At 31.0% G+C, this 21,169-nt stretch overlaps 1 protein-coding gene across 1 annotated transcript in view; it reads left to right on the top strand.

Annotated features, from left to right (window-relative positions):
* LOC113369926 (CTP synthase) overlaps window positions 1–16,969 on the top strand; it is a 181,320-nt gene extending 164,351 nt beyond the window's left edge. The window contains exon 11 of the mRNA XM_026610548.1: window positions 16,585–16,969. Coding sequence (XP_026466333.1) covers window positions 16,585–16,823 — 239 coding nt within the window. The 3' untranslated portion in view covers window positions 16,824–16,969. The remainder of the gene's footprint in view (window positions 1–16,584) is intronic.
* Window positions 16,970–21,169: the final 4,200 nt, after the last annotated feature.

Below are 21,169 nucleotides of genomic sequence, written 5' to 3'. Positions count from 1 at the left end.
TCACCCATTTGTAATAATTTTAAATAATATTATAAATTACTATATAAAGGTCAGAATACGAACAACGCAGTTAGTGTTACTCATAGCTACAATACATTTTAAGTAGTATTTCGTGAAAATATTGTCTAATTACAAGTTTATTGTTTATAATGAAGATATAATATTATATCTTCACCCAGTCTACAAACACATATATTACACACTATCCATTTGTGATTTTTTTAAAATTAGTATTATGTGGAAATATTGTCTAATTACAAGTTCAATGTTTATATTACATAGCGTAGTGCATTACCATATCTTGTTACCATGGATTATTGAAATCTTTCAATATAACACTAAGATTAACCAATTTTTCCACTGTATGAGGGCTGGGATTATCGCCGAAATGTACGGATTTAAAATAAATTTTTGAAAAAAATAATATTTTTTATTGATGGTATGCCCGATTACTAGACTTTGTATATATATATATATATATATATATATATATATATATATATATATTAGGGTGGTCCTTAAAACGGTCATTTTCGAATTTCCTTGCTCCCAGGGGCTCAAATGGTTCCAAATTGATAAAAAACAATTCTATGAAAGTTTTAGCTCTTAATATTAACGTTTAGATAGAGCGCAATTCAATCAAAGTTTTGTATGGAAATAGCATGGAAAAATTTTCAAAAATTTTAAAAATGTTTTTTAGATGTAATTTAGCGAACAAATGAATGATAAAACTCATTCATTTGTCGCTAAGTTATACCTAAAACTTTTTTTTAAATTTTCAAAAAATTTTCCATGCTCTTTCCATACAAACTTTGATTGAATTGCGCTCTATCTAAACGTTAATATTAAGAACTAAAACTTTCATAGAATTGTTTTTTATCAATTTGGAACCATTTGAACCCCTGGGAGCAAGGAAATTCGAAAATGACCATTTTAAGGACCACTTTATATATATATATATATATATATATATATATATATATATATATATATAATATTGAAATGAATAAAACAGCCAATGCGTCGAATGTAAACAATTAATTTTTCCATTGTATAAATTCATTTTTTTAAAACCTTTTCTTTATATTGTAAATTTTTTTAGCTGAATGATAAGACACATCTAGTCTCGAAACGTATAAAAAATAAAATAAATTGTTTACATTCGACGCATTGGCTGTTTTATTCATTTCAATATGTTTCAACGTCGAACAAAAAATCATCAATATATATATATATATATATATATATATATATATATATATATATATTAACAAAGTCTAATAATCGGGCATAACATCAATAAAAAACATGAATTTCTTTCAAAAATTTATTTTAAATCCATACGTTTCGGCTATAATCCTAGCCTTCATTCAGTGGAAACTAAAAATAAAATTAAAAACTAAAACAATTGAATTGGAGTGAAAAGAAAAAATAAAATAGTAATTAGTACTTACAATTAGTTGATCTTAGTGTTAATTTGGAAAACTTTAGTAATCCATGGTAGTTTTCCAGATTTCCAGAATGGTAGTTTTCCAGATTTCCAAAACTTTAGTAATCCATGGTAGTTTTCCAAATTAACACTAAGATCAACTAATTGTAAGTACTAATTACTATTTTATTTTTTCTTTTCACTCCAATTCAATTGTTTTAGTTTTTAATTTTATTTTTAGTTTCCACTGAATGAAGGCTAGGATTATAGCCGAAACGTATGGATTTAAAATAAATTTTTGAAAGAAATTCATGTTTTTTATTGATGTTATGCCCGATTATTAGACTTTGTTAATACATATGTCAACATCAAATTCAGAATCATACAAAATATATATATATATATATATATATATATATATATATTGTAGAGTTTCGAACAAGAATCCAAAAATAATACAAAATAAAAAACAAGAAAAGTTTTTAAAAAAACAATTTCTTTATTTAATTATTTGTTTATTGTCAACGTTTCGGAACTAGGTACGTTCCATCTTCAGGACATCTGTCAAGAAACATGATCTTGATGAGATTTAAGCAAACAATATGTTTAGAAATAGAAAATAGATTTTTCTTAAATAATAAATTAATTGTAACAAGTAATAATGTACAGAAATATGATAATATGATCAAAAAGAAAATGATAAAAATAAATGAGTGGATTATCAGAACAGGATATTAAAAATGATAGAAATTTTTTGAAAGTTATGGAAAATTTTTTAAGAAAGGCTTAATAATAAAATTGAATTAATTACCAATTCAATTTTATTATTAAGCCTTTCTAAATAAATTTTACTAAATTTTATTACTTTGATCTTAAAAAATAATATTACATGTTGTGTCTTAATTTTTTTTGTTTTACACATTTCTGAAATATTCGCTAATAAAAATAACTGAAGAATTAATATGCTACCGATTTATTAAAATTTTGAACACGGATGTATAGATTATAATTTAGCTGGTTTCGAGTTTTACTTGGACATTTGAAAGAGAGCTCCATTTTTATATAAAATATATATATATATATATATATATATATATATATATATATATATATATATGGCGGAATGAATTATGTTTCACGACAGATGTCAGTTGAATGACGCCAATGTGATGACTAAACTACACAGCATACTTTGGGCTACGCTGATGCGAATCTCGCATCTAGCAAGCTGTAGCTAGATTATTGTTTTTTCACACGATCGAAAAATTGTATCGGTTTTGAATCAACGATAAATTGTCGGGCTAAAAATTGATATTTAAATTTATATAATATCAGTTTCGTTGTGAATTGAGTTATCAATGAACTCACATTATCAACGAGTCTACATCAGTTAATTGCGGTTTCATTTCAAGATATAATTAATTAATAATAAATGGCCCACTAGCGCGCACCCTCTAGGTTTCTATTCCAGAAAGCTCACATCAACTAAACAGCGATATTCAACTTATGATCGCGAGCTACTAGCCATCTTTGCGGCTTTAAAGTATTTTGAATATCTGCTAGAAGGATGACACTTTGTAATCAAGACAGACCACAAGCCAATCACACATGCATTTCAACAGAGATTGGAGAAAGCATCAGATCGTCAGCTACGGCAGCTTGAATACATTTCACAGTTTTCCACTGATATCATATATGTGAAGGGTGAACAGAACGTGGTTGCTGATTCCTTGTCAAGAATTAATTCAATTCAAATTCCCTCAAAGTTAACTGCAGAGGAAATTTCGATAGAGCAGAGCAAGGACGTTGAAATACAGACTTTATTAAATGGCAATACTTTTCTGATCCTACATAAATTGTCATTAGACAGCCATCCAGTTTTTTGCCACACTCAAGATAATTTTGTGAAGCCCTACCGTCCGCAAAGTATTCGCAGAACTGCTTTTCACATAATACATGAAAGTCAACCAAGCACATCACAAGAATTTAAACCACATAACTTGGAGTCAACGATGGATCCTCCAAGATACATTAAAACCAAAAAAGTCTCTTTCAAATTATGAATTTATTTATTTATTACGGATACTTCATTTTCTTTGGAAGGGGAGTGATATAGCGGAATGAATTATGTTTCATGACAGATGTCAGTTGAATGACGCCAATGTGATAACTAAACTACACAGCATACTTTGGGCTACGCTGATGCGAATCTCGCATCTAGCAAGCTGTAGCTAGATTATTGTTTTTTCACACGATCGAAAAATTGTATCGGTTTTGAATCAACGATAAATTGTCGGGCTAAAAATTGATATTTAAATTTATATAATATCAGTTTCATTGTGAATTGAGTTATCAATAAACTCACATTATCAACGAGTCTACATCAGTTAATTGCGGTTTCATTTCAAGATATAATTAATTAATAATAGATGGCCCACTAGCGCCATAATATATATATATATATATATATATATATATATATATATATATATATTAGGGTGGTCCTTAAACTGGTCATTTTCGAATTTCCTTGCTCCCAGGGGCTCAAATGGTTCCAATTAGATAAAAAACAATTCTCTGAAAGTTTTAGCTCTTAATATTAACGTTTAGATAGAGCGCAATTCAATCAAAGTTTTGTATGGAAATAGCATGCAAAAATTTTCAAAAATTTTAAAAATGTTTTTTAGATGTAATTTAGTGAACAAATGAATGAATAAAACTCATTCATTTGTCGCTATGTTATACCTAAAACATTTTTTTTAAATTTTCAAAATGTTTTCCATGCTCTTTCCATACAAACTTTGATTGAATTGCGCTCTATCTAAACGTTAATATTAAGAGCTAAAACTTTCAGAGAATTGTTATTTATCTATTTGGAACCAGTTGAGCCCCTGGGAGCAAGGAAATTCGAAAATGACTATTTTAAGGACCACCCTAATATATATATATATATATATATATATATATATATATGTGGGAGTAGTAATGATTATGACAATATATTAAATTATAAACTCCCGACATATAAAAATATATAAAATTTATTGACTATAAAAATATTTCGATATCAAAAATATACATGACATGTCCCATTGTTTTTTTACAAAATCAAAAAAAGCCTGCTTGATATCCCCACACACTCCCTGCCCAGTGTTGATCTCTAAAAAGAAAATACAGGGAAACACGTTATAAAAATGTGGTGGGAAAGCAGATTATAGCAGACCAGTGTTGTAATACTGGTCAATTACAAATTTCCATATTTCGTCAGCAGATCCACCGTATGTGATGATTCGACCTGCCATCAACTCCATATTCTGCATAAGGTTCTGACTAAAAAAAAACATGTGGAAAATTTCCTGTACCTCGATGTCGGTGAACTTCTAAGATTCAGCCTCGATCTAATTGGTATTAGTTATAACAGAATTACTTAATGTTTAGAATGCATAATTTATGGGTACAGTTTCCATTTCTGCAAGCGTTGCATTCGTATCTGGTGAGTTCCGATTAGAGAAAGAAGTTGGCTCTTTATCCAAATCAGGATCATTGGTTTCTTTGACATAAGAGTCCGGAATTGTGGAATCCAATAAATTATGTCAAATTTTGTTTTGACTCGTCGTTGTCACCGATAATGGGAGGTAGCATTATAAGACGATTTGTTGACTTAACAGAGAAAGAGAGGTTGAATTGCATTCCAATGAAAAGTTCAGGCTCCAAATTATTTTTTCTGTCAGCAATAGACACTGAGGTCTGGGTATACCAAATGGGTAACCTCGGAAGTCTGATCCAGATAGTAAGTGCGTTAACTATGATGGATTGGACTGGACATACGAGTACCTTATAGGTCGTCTCTGAAGACCAGTGACTATGGTGCTGCGTCAAATTCAATTTTTCTTAAATCCTCGAAAAATAAAACTCCTTTATCTTCATCTCCATCGTCGTGAGTCACCAATGTGGGAGTAGTAATGATTATGACAATATATTAAATTATAAACTCCCGACATATAAAAATATATAAAATTTATTGACTATAAAAATATTTCGATATCAAAAATATACATGACATGTCCCATTGTTTTTTTACAAAATCAAAAAAAGCCTGCTTGATATCCCCCCCCCCCCACACACATATATATATATATATATATATATATATATATATATATATATATATATATATATATTAGTGATGTGCCGACTCGAAAAATTCCGAGAAATACTCGAAAAAACCTGATTCGAATCATGAATAGAATCAACTCGAATCAAGTATATATATACAGGGTGGCTGATATGTATTGCAACCAATTTCAGACCGCTATCATTTCTAAACCGCTCATCAGACAGATGACAGATTTATTCTAGTGATTGTTCATTTAATTGTTCACGAGCGTACAAAAGTGCGATTGCTTCATACTTGGCTGGAAAACCTTAAGTGGCTATCTTTAGAGCCCTCCAGCATTTAAATGCAAACAAATATTTTGTTTCTCGTACCATATCTCGTAACCGTTATACACTCAGTGTTGCACCGCATCCAAAAAGTGGACGAAAAAAAACACTAACAACCCCAGAAATGATCCAAAAAGTATAGGCAAAAATCGATCGAAATTCGTGTCGCATTGGTAAAAACATGGCCCGTGAGCTGAACATATCGCAAAAACGGATGCAACACATATTGAAAAATGAGCTTGGACTAAAGCCATTGAAGTTTCAAAAAGTGCAAGAGCTCATCGATGCACAAAAAAAAGTTAGACAGGAAGGAGCCAAGGGATTGCTTTGCTTGCACGAAAGTGGCTAGTTACCGAATTTAGTTTTCTCAGATGGAAAGTCATTTCAAATTGAGCAGTTTATGAACAAAATGATATGGTTTACTTGCCAAAAAGGTCAGCTAAAAATTTACATCTTCGATTGGCCACCAGAACTCAAGCGCCGCCGACGGTAATGGTGTGAACCACCGTAACGGCCGATGGTGACATTCCGCTCTTATTTATCGACCGTGGGATCAAACTAATTGCCGAAATTATTGGGAAAATGTCTTAAAGGCAGTATTGAAATCCTGGGTAGACAAAAATTTCGCCCGCAGACCATGGACATTCCAACAGGACTCAGCACCATCAAACTCAGCACGCGTCAACCAAAAATGGCTTAAAAAAGAGGTTTTTCGTTTCATTTCCATCGCACAATAGCCACCAAAATCTCTGGATCTAAATTTGCTGGACTTTTGTGTCTTGGACATTTTGAAGAGTGAGGTTCGCACTAAATAATACCAAAGTGTCGATCATCCCAAGTAGCCGCCTCGCCGGGAATGGGCCAAAATACCCCAGGGCCACTTTCGTGCAGCGTGTTATGGTTAAGGCCATAATTCGTGCCAAAGGTGGCCAATTAAAACAAACCTAAACTGATTCTAAAATTTAATGTTTTTTCCGACATTTTTGCTTTTGAACAATGAAATTTAAAATGAAAATGACAAAGTTATAGCGCTTTACTTTGTTGCATTACATATCAGCCACCCTATATATATATATATATATATATATATATATATATATATATATATATATATATATATGGACAAAAAAAATCATGGATGTATTTATTTAGTAAAAGTGATCCAAATTTATAATCTGAAAATTATTAAAAATGATATAATTTTGAGGGCGGACATATCTTCTAATTAATTTACAATAATAGATAACCAAACAATTATGCATCACTAAAGCATATAAAATAATATTTGGAATCATGGATCGATTTTATTTTACTATGTAATCAGTAAAGGATCGCATCTAAACTGAGAGCTGAAAGTTAATTACATTAATGTGAATTTGCCATTACTTACATAATCAGAAGTTAACATATTTTTTACTGACTTTCTGGCGTTTAGTAATTGTTTCAAAAAAGAATTATATTGAAAGATTCCCAAAATTCGTTTCATAATTTTGAGTGGTTTATTCTGATAACATTTAAAATCTAAAACACTTAATTATTATCAAAATGGGGCATTGATACTTCACGAACAAAATCGCTCTTAGCGCTCCGTAAAATAAATAAACACGCAAGAACGACGATGCATTGTATCTGTTTCGAAGTTGCTTGATATCGCCCATACGGTTAACTCATATCGCATGAACCGCTTGAAGTCGGAATGATTCGGTTTGAGTCATATGAAGTCGGATGAACTTATATCGCCGCTTGATTCGGTTTGAGTTATATGAAGTCGGATGAACTCATATCGCCGCTTGATTCGGTTTGAGTCATATGAAGTCGGATTAACTCATATCGCCGCTTGATTCGGTTTGAGTCATATGAAGTCGGATTAACTCATATCGCCGCTTGATTCGGTTTGAGTCATATGAAGTCGGATGAACTCATATCGCCGCTTGAAATCGGAATGATTTGGTTTGAGACATATGAAGTCGGATGATATAGTTAGTCGATGAATGCGGTTAAAGTCATATAAAGTCGATTGAAGTCGGTTGATACATTTAGGCATATTAAAGTCGTGTGGCTCGCATGATTTAATCCATTATTTATTTTTTATAATTATATTTATTTTTTATATTATTATAATATTGAATTAAATTAAAACATTTTTTATATTTATATCTATAAATATTTAATATTTATATTATGAAAAATGCTTACTGTGTTAATACATATTTTAACACAGTAAATATTTCGCGGCTGATACGAGTGGATTCGAATCAAGTCGTTAAAGGCTTGATTCGAATGATTCGAATCAATTGATTCGACTTGGCACATCACTACACATAAATACATTATATATATATATATATATATATATATATATATACTAGCTGACCCGGCAAACGTTGTTTTGCTAAATAAGGTATATTCTAAACCATTTCTAGAGAATCAAAAATATTAATACTTTAAGTGCATAAGGATGTGTTGTTTGAATGCTGTATACAATTAGGTATTATAAAAACAATAAACCCCATATATTTTGTCATACAATCAAACTGCAAGTTTTATACACTTTCTATAGAAAACATCGTATAATCCAATCCGAGTCTTTTTTGGTCTTTCGGCTTATTAATTACGTTTCAAGTTTTTCAGATTCTTTTTGGATTCTGGAGTTTGTGTATAATTGTAAATAATACTACTGAGCTTATACAAAATTTTCAAATTTTTGCGAGGAGAGATAAAAAATGAATTAAGTATTTCTTCTTTGACCTGCTTTTTGAAAAGTGTCAAGTTACATTCGATGAATTAAAGTAAATTTAATAAAAAGTATATATGTAGAGCAGGGCTATACACAATACCAATTTGACTTTGAGCAAATATAAACTACATTGTGAAAACCATAACAATTATATCACAACAAATAAGACATATCAAACGAACAATTATCTGACTACGTTCAGTAAACTGACTTCTACTTCATCATTGTAGAAATGTGCTTTTTTGATGTCTTCCAAAAATTTGTTATCTAGACCTTTTTATTCTATATGCGGGGTAACTTGTAACGGGCAGGTGGCAAAAGGTTTAAAGCCTTATTATAATTTTAAAGGTGTTTTACAAAATAATTATATTTTTATTTAATGCTAAAACTACCAACGGAAGAAAATACTTTTATTATGGATTTTCAAAGATTACCGTTTATCTCCCCCATTTCAAAGATTATCGTTTTCAAATCAAGTTCGTAGCTGGCTATAAATCTTTTTCCTCTACTTTCAAATATTGTTGTTAAACGATGCTTAACTTTACTGATTTTTGGCACATCGGTGGTGGACCTTTTTAATTCCGGACCTTCATATATTACTTATCTATTCTGCGATAAATTCTGGGAAATTATAACTGGAATAATGTTATTCGACAAAATGTCCATTTGATCGATACCAAATTTAGGTTCTGAATTTAAATAAGATAAATAAAAAATAATATAACTTAGAAAATGTTTTATAAATACCAATGAGTATGTAATTATACAAATGAGATCTTTCAGAGCACCGTGTTTGAGAAAAATATGCCAAAAAGTGCATTTTTATATTAAAATATCAAAAAAGTTTATATTTTGAGTCTCTAGTAACACTTGCGGCCCGTTTACTAACGTTTTTGTATATAAATAAAACTACAAACAAAACTACTTACTACAAATTTATTATAAATAAATAATATTCGCGTAAAACATCCTATTAAACGTAATTGAACATAATCTGTCAAAAGCGTTTGACATTTCACGAAATTGCCACCGTCCATTGTTTTATTTAAATTACGCTTCTACAAAAATTTTCAAATTAAAAATGTAAAGTTTCTACGCGGATTTGAAATAATTTCTCACCTTTTGGACTTTCTCTGGATTGGCACGAATTTTTCAAGACTAAGACTGGCCAAATCGATTCAGCCGTTTTCGAGTTTTATTCGGACATTTGAAAGAGAGCTTCATTTTTATATATAAGATATATATATATATATATATATATATATATATATCTATATATATATAAAAGAGGATCGCTTTATGTGCTAACACTTATAACTCACGAACGGCTGAACCGATTTAGATGAAAATTGGCAGGGAGGTAGTTTAGAGCCAGGAGAAGGACTTAGGATACTTTTTATCCCGATTTTCAGTTTAATTGATAGTATATTTATATATATAAAAAAAATACTAGCTAGCCCGGCCACGCGTTGCTGTGACTCAGTAATTGGTGGCAGAGAGGTAGTTTAGAACCCGTTTTTCATTCTAATTCAGAATTAATTATTTATAAACTATCCATGTAGTTTATTCAATCTATGATACTATATATATATATATATATATATATATATATATATATAAGGAAAAGTGAAGTTTAATAATAATGCCGCGACCAAGACTGAAAAAGAGCATTACTTACATTTACATGTACATTTTGTCGAATAACTTATTCCCAGTTATAATTTCCCAGAATTTATCAAAGAATGGTTTGTAATATATGAAGGTACGGGGTTAAAAGTTTCACGACCAAAGTGTCAAAATCCAGTAAAGCTGAAGCATTGTTTAACAACATTATTTGAAAGTGAAGGGAGAAAGATGTATAACCAGCTATAACCTTGATTCTTATGACTTTGATATTGGGAGATAAACGGTCATCTTTGAAAATCCATAGTAAAAGTATTTTCTTCTGTTGGTAGCTTTTTAGCATTAGTTAAAAATGTAATTATTTTGTAAAATACCTTTAAAATTAAAATAAGACATTAAACCTGTTTGCCATCTGGCCGTTCCAAGTTACCCCGCCTATTGGGTAAAAAGGTCTAGATAACAAATTTTTGAAAGACAGCAAAAAAAGCACATTTTTAAAATGACGAAGTCTGTAGTTTTACTGAACGTAGTCAGCTAATTGTTCGTTTGAAATGTGTCATTTGTTGTGATGAAGTTGGTTTCATTTTCATAATAAAATTTATATTTGCTCAAACTCAAATTGGACCTTTAAGCCTTGCCCTGCTCTACGTATATACTTTTTATTAAATTTAATTTAATTCAAGGTATGTTACTTGAAACTTTTCAAAAAGCAGGTCAAAGCAGATATATCTAATTTATTTTCTATCTCTCCTCGCAGAATTTTGAAAAATTTGTATAAGCTCAGTAGTAGTATTTACAATTATACACAAAAACCAGAATCCAAAAGAATCTGAAAAGCTTAAAACGTAATCAATAAGTCGAAATACCAAAAAAATACTTGGATTGGATTATACCATGATTTCTATAGAAAGTGTATAAAACTTCCAGTTTGATTGAATTGACAAAACATAGACAAACTAATGGGGTTTATTGTTTTTATAATACCTCATTGTATATAGCATTCAAACAACACATCCTTATACACTTATAGTATTAATATTTTTGATTCTCTAGAAATTGTTTATAAAATAACTTGCTTAGCAAAACAACGTTTGCCGGGTCAGCTAGTATATATATATATATAATTTTGATGTTGAAATATGTGAGATTCAGTCTTCAGGACAATACATCAATTAAAAAAAAAGTATGACTTTAAAACATTTTTATTTTTTCCATACGTTTCGACACATTGTTTTGTGTCATGTTCAGTGGACTCTAGTTTGAAGGAACAGATAGAAATTATTAATTAAAACTAATATATAAGAAGTGATATGGTATGAACTTACATGTAATTGAATTAATCCTAATTATTTCATAACTATAAATGAACACAATGCACCAAAAAACCAATTCTTGTCAATTTAAATTGAACAATATATAAATTTTCGATTGAGTTTTTTTATGAAATTGTAAAGTACATCCCGCTATTCTGTGTTCCGATGCACGGGTGCCGACAGAGACATAAAACTTTGTAAACACTTTCTCAAAGATAATCCGAATATTTTAGTAACCAGAGCAGATAAAGGAAATGTCACAGTAATTCTAGACAAAACTACCTATTTAGAAAAAATCACTAGTCTAGTCAATGACACTAACGTTTACAGTCCTATCAATAGCGATCCTACAGATCGAATCAACCGCACGTTCCACAAATTCATTAATAATTTAGTTTCTACTAAACAAATTCCACAAGACTTGTCCTTGTCGTTAAAAAACCTACATTCTAACAACCCAAAATTATGCGATCCTCCAAAAATCCACAAAACCAATGTACCTTTTAGACCTATAGTTGCAGATTTGAATTCTCCACTAAATAAATTTTCCAAATTTCTGAGCAAACCCCTTTCCATAGTTGATGTTAATTATCCTTTCTTTATTAAAAATTCCTTCGAATTTGCCAACAAAATACGTAATACACAATTGCCTAACAACTCCCTCTTAATAAGCCTAGATGTAGTTTCTCTTTTCACAAATGTCCCACTAGAACTAATTATCGAGTCAATCACAGATAGATGGGATGAGATTTCTTGCCACACTACCCTTTCTCTCAATTGTCCATTAAATTCATAGTCGCGAATACTTATTTTGAATTCAATTCACATTTTTATACACAAATTTTTGGTACACCCATGGGATTGCCTATCTCACCTGCTCTTGCTGAACTCTCTTTACAACACCTCGAAAAAAACGTCTTTAAACTATCTAATGTTAAATTTTTCCTTTACTACAGATATGTTGATGATATAATTACTTGCATTCCTAAAAATAACTTTGATTCTTTACTAAAAAATTTTAACTCCTTTAATAAACACCTCACCTTCACCTTCGAAAAAGAACACAATAGGTCAATTAGCTTTTTAGATGTAAATATCATAAAAACTCTAAAAAAATAAAATTAGTACTAACTGGTACCAAAAACCAACGTGGTCTGGCAGATATCTCAACTTCCATTCTTATCATCCCACTAACATGAAAATCGGTACTATTATCAATTTAGTTGATCATGCTATTCTCTTGCAGGATAAAATATTTTGGCCTTTTAACTTATCTCTAATCCATAGAACCCTATTAAATAATTGCTATCCTCCACATCTTATAAAATCAGTAATCAACAACAGGCTTTCCGTCCTTAACACAAAACATAATCATCCTTCCCTCGAGTCCCAGAAAAAAGAAGAAAATAAGTTTATCGGCACTATTTGTCTCCCTTACATTAAAAATCTCTTTCCTATTTGGAAAAAACTATTTGAATTCGCGGATTTGCGTTTAGTTTGCAATATTGATCAGACTCTTAACTTTTTATTTTCGAATTTAAAATAACCGACAAGTTTAGATCGTATTTCTAACATTGTGTATAAAATTGACTGTACAAATTGTGAGGCCACTTATATTGGCGAAACTGGACAACATCTAAAAAGCGTCTTAGATAACACTATAACAACTCCAAAATTAAAAATCAAAATCAAACAATGATAACTGACCACATACAAAGTTTCAATCATATTTTCAATTTTGATGTTGCCACAATTTTATATCAGGAGTCGAATACATCGCAGAGACGCTTTTCAGAATCATGTTTAATGCACCTTTATAAAAATAGCTTAAACAAAAGATTGGATACTTCCTCACTTGTGAGAATTACCAAGTAGTTTTAAACAATGTCTCGAAAATTTATATATTGTTCAATTTAAATTGACAAGAATTGGTTTTTTGGTGTATTGTGAACATTTATAATTATGAAATAATTAGGATTAATTCAATTACATGTAAGTTCATACCATATCACTTCTTATATATTAGTTTTAATTAATAATTTCTCTGTTCCTTCAAACTAGAGTCCACTGAAGATGACACAAAACAATGTGTCGAAACATATGGAAAAAATAAAAATGTTTTAAAGACATACAAATTTTTTAATTGATGTATTGCCCTGAAGACACATCTAATTGATGTATTGCCCTGAAGACTGAATATATATATATATATATATATATATATATATATATATATATATATATATATATATATATACAGGGTGGCTGATATGTATTGCAACAAAGTAAAGCGCTATAACTTTGTCATTTTCATTTTAAATTTCATTGTTTAAATGCAAAAATGTCAGAAATAACATCAAATTTTAGAATCAGTTTATATTTGTTCTTCGGCCACCTTTGGCACGAATTATGGGCTTCAGACGGCAGAAAAACCATAACACGCTGCACGAAAGTGGCTCAGGGGTATTTTGGCCCATTCCCGGCGAAGCGCCTTCTTGGGATGATCGACACTTTGGTATTTTTTAGTGCGATCCTTACTCTTCAAAATGTCCAAGACACAAAAATCCAGCGAATTTAGATCCAGAGATTTTGGTGGCTATTGTGCGATGGAAATGAAGAAAAAAACCTCTTTTATAAGCTATTTTTGGTAGACGCGTGCTGAGTTTGATGGTGCTGAGTCCTGTTGGAATGTCCATGGTCTGCGATCAAAATTTTTGTCTACCCAGGACTTCAATACTGCCTTTAAGACATTTTCCCGATAATTTCGGCAATTATTTTGATCCCACGGATGATGAATAAGAGCGGAATTTTACCATCGGCCGTTACGATGGTTCACACCATTACCGTCGGCGGCGCTTGAGTTCTGGGGACCAATCGAAGGTGTAAATTTTTAGCTGACCTTTTTGGCAAGTAAACCCTATTATTTTGTTTGTTCACAAACTGCTCGATTTGGAAGGACTTTCCATATGAGAAAACCAAATTCGGTAACTAGCCACTTTCGTGCAAGCGAAGCAACCCCTTGGCTCTTTCCCGTCTAACTTTTTTTTGTGTATCGATGAGCTCTTGAACTTTTTGGAACTTCAATGGCCTTAGTCCAAGCTCATTTTTCAATATGTGTTGCATCCGTTTTTGCACGAATTTCGATTGATTAGTGTTTTTTTTCGTCCACTTTTTGGATGAGGTGCAACACTGAATGTATCACGGTTACGAGATATGGTACGAGAAACAAAATATTTGTTTGCATTTAAATACTGGAGGGCTCTAAATATAGCCACTTAAGGTTTTCCAGCCAAGTATGAAGCAATCGCACTATCACGCTTGACTTCCATAACGAATAATTTTTTTTCTGAATGCAATAGATCAAAATGCTTTTGTACGCTTGTAAACAATTAAATGAACAATCACTGGAATAAATCTGTCATCTGTCTGATGAGCGGTTTAGAAATAATAGCGGTCTGAAATTGGTTGCAATACATATCAGCCACCCTGTATATAAAGTGCTGCTGAAAGTCATCGTTTGTTGGTGGAAGCTTACGGTGACAATGCTCTGTCCGAAACACAGTGCAAGGAGTGGTTTTGACGATTCAGAAGTGGTAATTTTGATTTGAAAAACGAAGAACGTGGAAGACCACGAAAAAAGTTTGAAGAACCCGAACTGCAATCATTGCTCGATGACGATGACAGTCAAACTCAAAAACAACTTGCAGAACAATTAAATGTGACACAAGCATGCATTTCCTTACGTTTAATGTTTACTCACCAGACTTGGCGCCTTCTGACTTCCACTTGTTTTCTTCCATGGGACACGCGCTTGCTGAACAGCACTTCGGTTCTTACGAAGAATTGGAAAAATGGCTCGGTGAATAGTTTGATTCAAAAAACAAACGTTTCTACTGGCAAGGCATTCACAATTTGGCGGAAAGATGGCAAAAATGTGTCGCAAATACTTTGAATGAAATAAATTGTACCATTTTCTTACAATAAACGTGTTTTTTCAACTTAAAAGAGGGCGGTTTGATATTTATACACCTGGTATATATATATATATATATATATATATATATATATATATATATACAGTAGGCCCTCGCTTTACACGGCACTCTGGATACACGGTTCCCATATTACACGAATCTAAAAATCCGACATCCCTCCGACTACACGGACTTCTTATTACACGGTATTTGGTCAACAGCCCATAAGTTCGTTGTGCAAAAGGGTATTGATGTAAATTTTGTTATTGACTTTTATCTTTTAGACATGCCTGTTTATATATTAGCCGCCTAAGAACACGTTTGAGCTGACTACTGCGTCGCGCCAATTTTTGAATAAGGTGTCAATCGTGTCAATGCCCTACATGTCATTTCGTCCGTATTACTCCTACTTCAAGTGGTATTTCTTGGTCTCCATACAGCGCGATAAAAATGGTGCGATTTGTACCAACTGTGAGTCTCTCATAGCACGGATCCCATACTGCACTATGTAAGGTTCCATAGAACGCACTACGAATTAGCCTGAATTGTATGTTAAATACGAGTTTCTTATAGCACGGTTCCCATACTGCACGGTACGCACTTGCCGCGTAAAGCGAGGGTTTACTGTATATATATATTTATATATATATAGCACTTTTTTTTCAAATGAAAGAAGGTTCTTCCGCAAAACCACATTTTCTGGCGCTGAATTCGACATTTTCAAAATGATGAAAAGCTATGTACGAATATTGAATATTGAAATATTGAAACAGTGGGTATTTTTTTTTATGGATAGATGTCAAAACAATAAGAAAAAACTGGCAGACTACTACAGCCATCTATATATGAATTAATATGGCTATCAGTAAATGGCGGGCGGTTTGAAATTTATACACCGGTATATATATATATATATATATATATATATATATATACATATACATATATATATATATATATATATACATATATACATCTTGAGGATTGTATATATTATATTTTGTATATTCTGAAAGATTCTGGTTAAATTTGCAATTTAGGTCACTGATATTTGATATTTTTTAGATGAAGAAATTACTGTGAGGAGTTTGTCCAACAAAATAGTAGAATCTGAACTTGAACATGATGATGTGATTGATATGGAGGATTCTCTCAGCTCTTCTAGTGAATTAGTGAAAAATCTAAGCCATTTAATGGTGGGGGCAAAGAAGAAATATAATGAAATTTCTGAAACATCCAAAGTTTGTCAAAATAAGGAACAAGGTTTTCTTATAGATTCTAGCAATGAGAAGGATTGTAAATGAAGTAATTTTCACAAAGTATGACATGATTTAAATTTTGAAGTGTAACAAAGTGTTTTATTTCAATATGCCCTATTTAACTTTTTATGTTTGAATTTGTCAGTCAAAAAGTACCTTTGAATATTATAGAAGTAAATAAATGTATAAAAAACGGATGTATTATAGATTTTCAGAAATTTGCGATTTATGAAAGCAGGTTATTACAAAATTATTGCATTTATGTGTAGATAATCATTAAATTGTCCTTCACTTTCAATCCGATACTTTTAATTTAAATACTCTTAAGTGTGGGCTAAGTTATATGCACCAAAACTGTCCAGGAACACATTCCACGACTTGAGATAAGCCGCCTTATAAATAGGCCGCGATGTTATTTCAAAACAGGATTCATCATGACTATCTATAAGTGATTTAATAACTACTATATATAGAATAGTACTTCAACGAAAAGACGTTACAACAGACAAAATAATATTACTTATATCATAAAGTAAAATAGATTTTTAAATGATATATTTTTTATGTGTAAAATTTGTCATTTATTATATATATATATATATATATATATATATATATATATATATATATATATATATATATATAATATATTATATATATATATATATATATATATATATATATATCTTGATAGTTTTTTCGACGTTGAAACATATTTCAAAGTAACTAGCAGACCATTCGTCGAAATGAAAAAGGTATAAAGTATAAAAACTTTTATTTATACGTTTCGACACAAGATGCGTGTCATCATTTAGCAACTACAACAATTTGAAAATTTTATTTACTAATATAACACCAATATAGATTAATTATAACATAGAGAAACATTATGCACACCACAGGTCAAAAACACTCAAAAAATTTATTTAAAAAAAAATTAAACTTGTAACATATTAGAAAAAAAAATTTTTTTTGGGAAAAAAAATTATGAATAACTAAAAGTTTTGAAATGTAACATTATGACGCATGAAACACGCCCATACCGAGCAAAAGACTCGACTGTAATCTTTCACTAGGCGTGTTGATAGGAATAGAAGGGGAATGTGTCGATGGACAAATGGATGGACAATGGACGGACAAAATCCATTTCAACGGAGTGGTTGAAATGGATTTTTAATCTAAAGGAAAATGCGAAACATGTAAAATTTTGAACAAGAAAAAAACAAAATTGTAAAAATAATATAAAGGAGATAGCAAATTAATTTTTTGTTTTTTTTTTAATAAAATCAATAATTAGCTGGTAATTATCATGTAAAAGGTGGGATAAATTGCGTTTATTAACACAAGAGGAATTTAATGAAATAAAAAAGGATTTAGCAAATTTTCTAAGGTCACTATTTTTTTTTTCGATATAAAGAATAACAGGATGTGAAGTGTTAAAAGTGTGATTGAGATTGAGCATATGATCTGAAATCATCGTTTTGAACTGGTTTGGATTTTTTCAATTATAAATATGTTGATTAACTCTCTTATAAATATTCTGGGAACTTTCCCCAATATAACACATATTGCAATCATTGCAATCCAACCTGTAAACGGAATCGGTGACCCTATCCAGACTTAAGAACCGAAAAAAGGCAATTAAAAGTATTATCAAAACTAAAAACTAAACGGAATCCTTCTGAAGAAAAGTACTTTTTTAGAAAATACGAAAAATTGCTTAAAAAAGGTAAACAAATAGTTCCTTTGTATTGAGAGGGAGAAGAAGCTATTGAATTTGAACAAGAAGGTGAAAATGAATTATCAAAATTAGTTTGTAAATAATTTAATCTATTATTAATGATGTTGTTGATCAAGTGCGAAGGCTAACTATTATCTTTGAGAACAGAACGAATAAGGGTCAATTTTTTTTCCCAAAACATACTGTTGTTACTCAGTAAAATAGCCCTGTCTATAAGAGAGATAATGACAGAATTTTCTATGGAATGCGAATGAAAAGACAAACTAGTGGGGCGCATGGCATCGTGCTTTAAGGCAAATTGCTGGAACTTCCCGTACCAAAAATTATTTTTTTTAAAAAAGATTAACATTTTTGAAAAAAATTTACTCTGAAAAAATAGATTTTTGAGAAACTATAACGGGTATGGGCGTGTTTCCATACAGAATTGGCCCCACCCTGGTATTTAAATAATTTTGATGCAATTTTATAGGTATTTTCGAGAAAATCCGATATACCAAATTTCAAATCCGTAGCTCATCATTTGGCCGAGATATCATTGAAAATGTGTGAAAGTGGCCCCTTTTTTCAAAGTCGTTTTTTGTCGCAACTATGAGAGATATCGACAAACAAATAACTGGACTCTATTCACATCGGTGTGTACTATATTATTGATAACAAATATTGTTTAATAATTATTTTTTAGTGCATGAAAAAGTGAGAATAATTTTTTGTTTTGAATTTTTCGGTAGTGCGGTTGTTTGGACTAATTTTTAATTAGCATCATTAGAAAGGCTATTGAATTTTCTTTTAGTGTGCAAAATTTTGTTTCATTTCATGTGGTAGAACACATTCAAAAATAGAGAAAACCTGAGCAAGTACACGCTCGCGCTCATATAGAACCCGTGTAAGTCGTCTCTCATTCGCAATGACTAGCAACAGCATTGCTCGCCGCGCATCGTGATAAATTAAAACATTTCTAATAAAACACAAGATATTGGATTTAATTAAATATATATTATTTATGTATTGCACAAGTGTAGAAAAAATTAGAAACAAAATTTTTTTTTCCAAAATCAATTATTTTGTTGAAACAAGCAGAAAGTTCTTTGAAACAATTAAATCGGACGCTTAGTTCTCTCAAAAACTGCCATTTTTTTAACATTTAGCTCTGTATCTCCGAAACCGCGGGGCCTACCTTTGCCAAAAACTAATCAGCACATCTCCCTATATAGGAATCGAATTTTTTTAAACCATACAAATCGGTTGATCCGTTCTCTCAAAAACTTGCTTTCTATTTTCTGCACTCTTTGCTCCATATCGCCGTAACGGCTGGACCTGCCTTTGCCAAAAACTAATCAGCACATCTCCCTATCAATAGGAATCGAATGTTTTTTAAACCATTCAAATCAGTTGATCCGTGCGCCCGAAAAAGTGGACGAAAAAAAGCGGACATACAAAACACACACACACACACGTATACATCCATATCCATTTTTTATGAGGTATGCCAAAATGTTCAGAAACCTTCAAAACGTCGAGAAATGTAAAAATTTTCATTTTCGATTTTCGGCCCATTACTATAACTACCCTACGGGAAGTTAATAATTTAAATATCTTCCTGACCTCGTTGGTTTCTGATACCAATCAATCAGGACGAATTGTTTACTTTATTTTTAGTGATTCTTAGGTCTAAAAAACTAATAGAGTCGTCCGACTCAATCTCACAAGTAACCTGCAAATGTTTATTAAAAGAATTAAACGAGTCTAATGTGTCAACAATGTGAGATTCGTCAAGGCACAACAGAACGTCATCAACATATTTATAATAAAGGTGAGGTGGAACAGAAAGATTAGATAAAACAAAATTTTCTAAAATTTGTAGTGTTAAATCAGCCACAGGGGGGATAGGAGTGTTGGAATAGTTTTTGAGCAATTTATCTATTAAACAACGGAACTTTTTATAAACTTTTAACTAACGACCCCACCGATCATTTAAACAGACAAACGCACAAACTCATTGGCAATTTAATCACAAAAAAACAAATCTCCAAATCATTAGGTTTTTCTTTAAAAGTCTTTCATTCCAGTTTTCCCAAGTAGTACTGTCTTCCTAAAGTTCATAAACCTAATTTACCTCTCAGACCTATAGTTTCCGACTTGAATTCTCTCTTAAGTAAACTCTCCAAACACATCAGCTCCATTCTCTCTAAGGTTTCTGTTTTATCAAAATTTAATGTTTCCAATTCTTTTAATTTAGTAAAAAATTTAAATAATTTTACAATTCCTTCCAATTCTTCCTTTGTTAGTTTTGATGTCATTTCCCTTTTCACGAATATTCCTTGGGATTTGGCTTTAGAAGCTGTTTCTGTCCGTTGGAACGATATCCAACCGCACACTTCGATTGACTTGGTTTGGTATAAGACGATTTTAAATTTCATTTTTGTTAACACTTACTTTTGTTTTGATGATCAATTTTATTCGCAGATTTTTGGTTTACCCATGGGGTCTAGTATTAGCCCCCCTGTGGCTGATTTAACACTACAAATTTTAGAAAATTTTGTTTTATCTAATCTTTCGAAAGATTCCGATCGGAATTGTTTACTTTATTTTTAGTGATTCTTAGGTCTAAAAAACTAATAGAGTCATCCGGCTCAATCTCACAAGTAAACTG

The sequence above is a fragment of the Ctenocephalides felis genome, unplaced genomic scaffold, assembly GCF_003426905.1.
Source record: "Ctenocephalides felis isolate EL2017-DRISC unplaced genomic scaffold, ASM342690v1 CF-g0.4_SCAFFOLD_01492, whole genome shotgun sequence".
NCBI classification, from domain to species: Eukaryota; Metazoa; Arthropoda; class Insecta; order Siphonaptera; family Pulicidae; genus Ctenocephalides; species Ctenocephalides felis.
The sequence above is the reverse complement of the archived record's forward strand: the minus strand, read 5'-3'. Positions and strand labels throughout refer to the sequence as shown.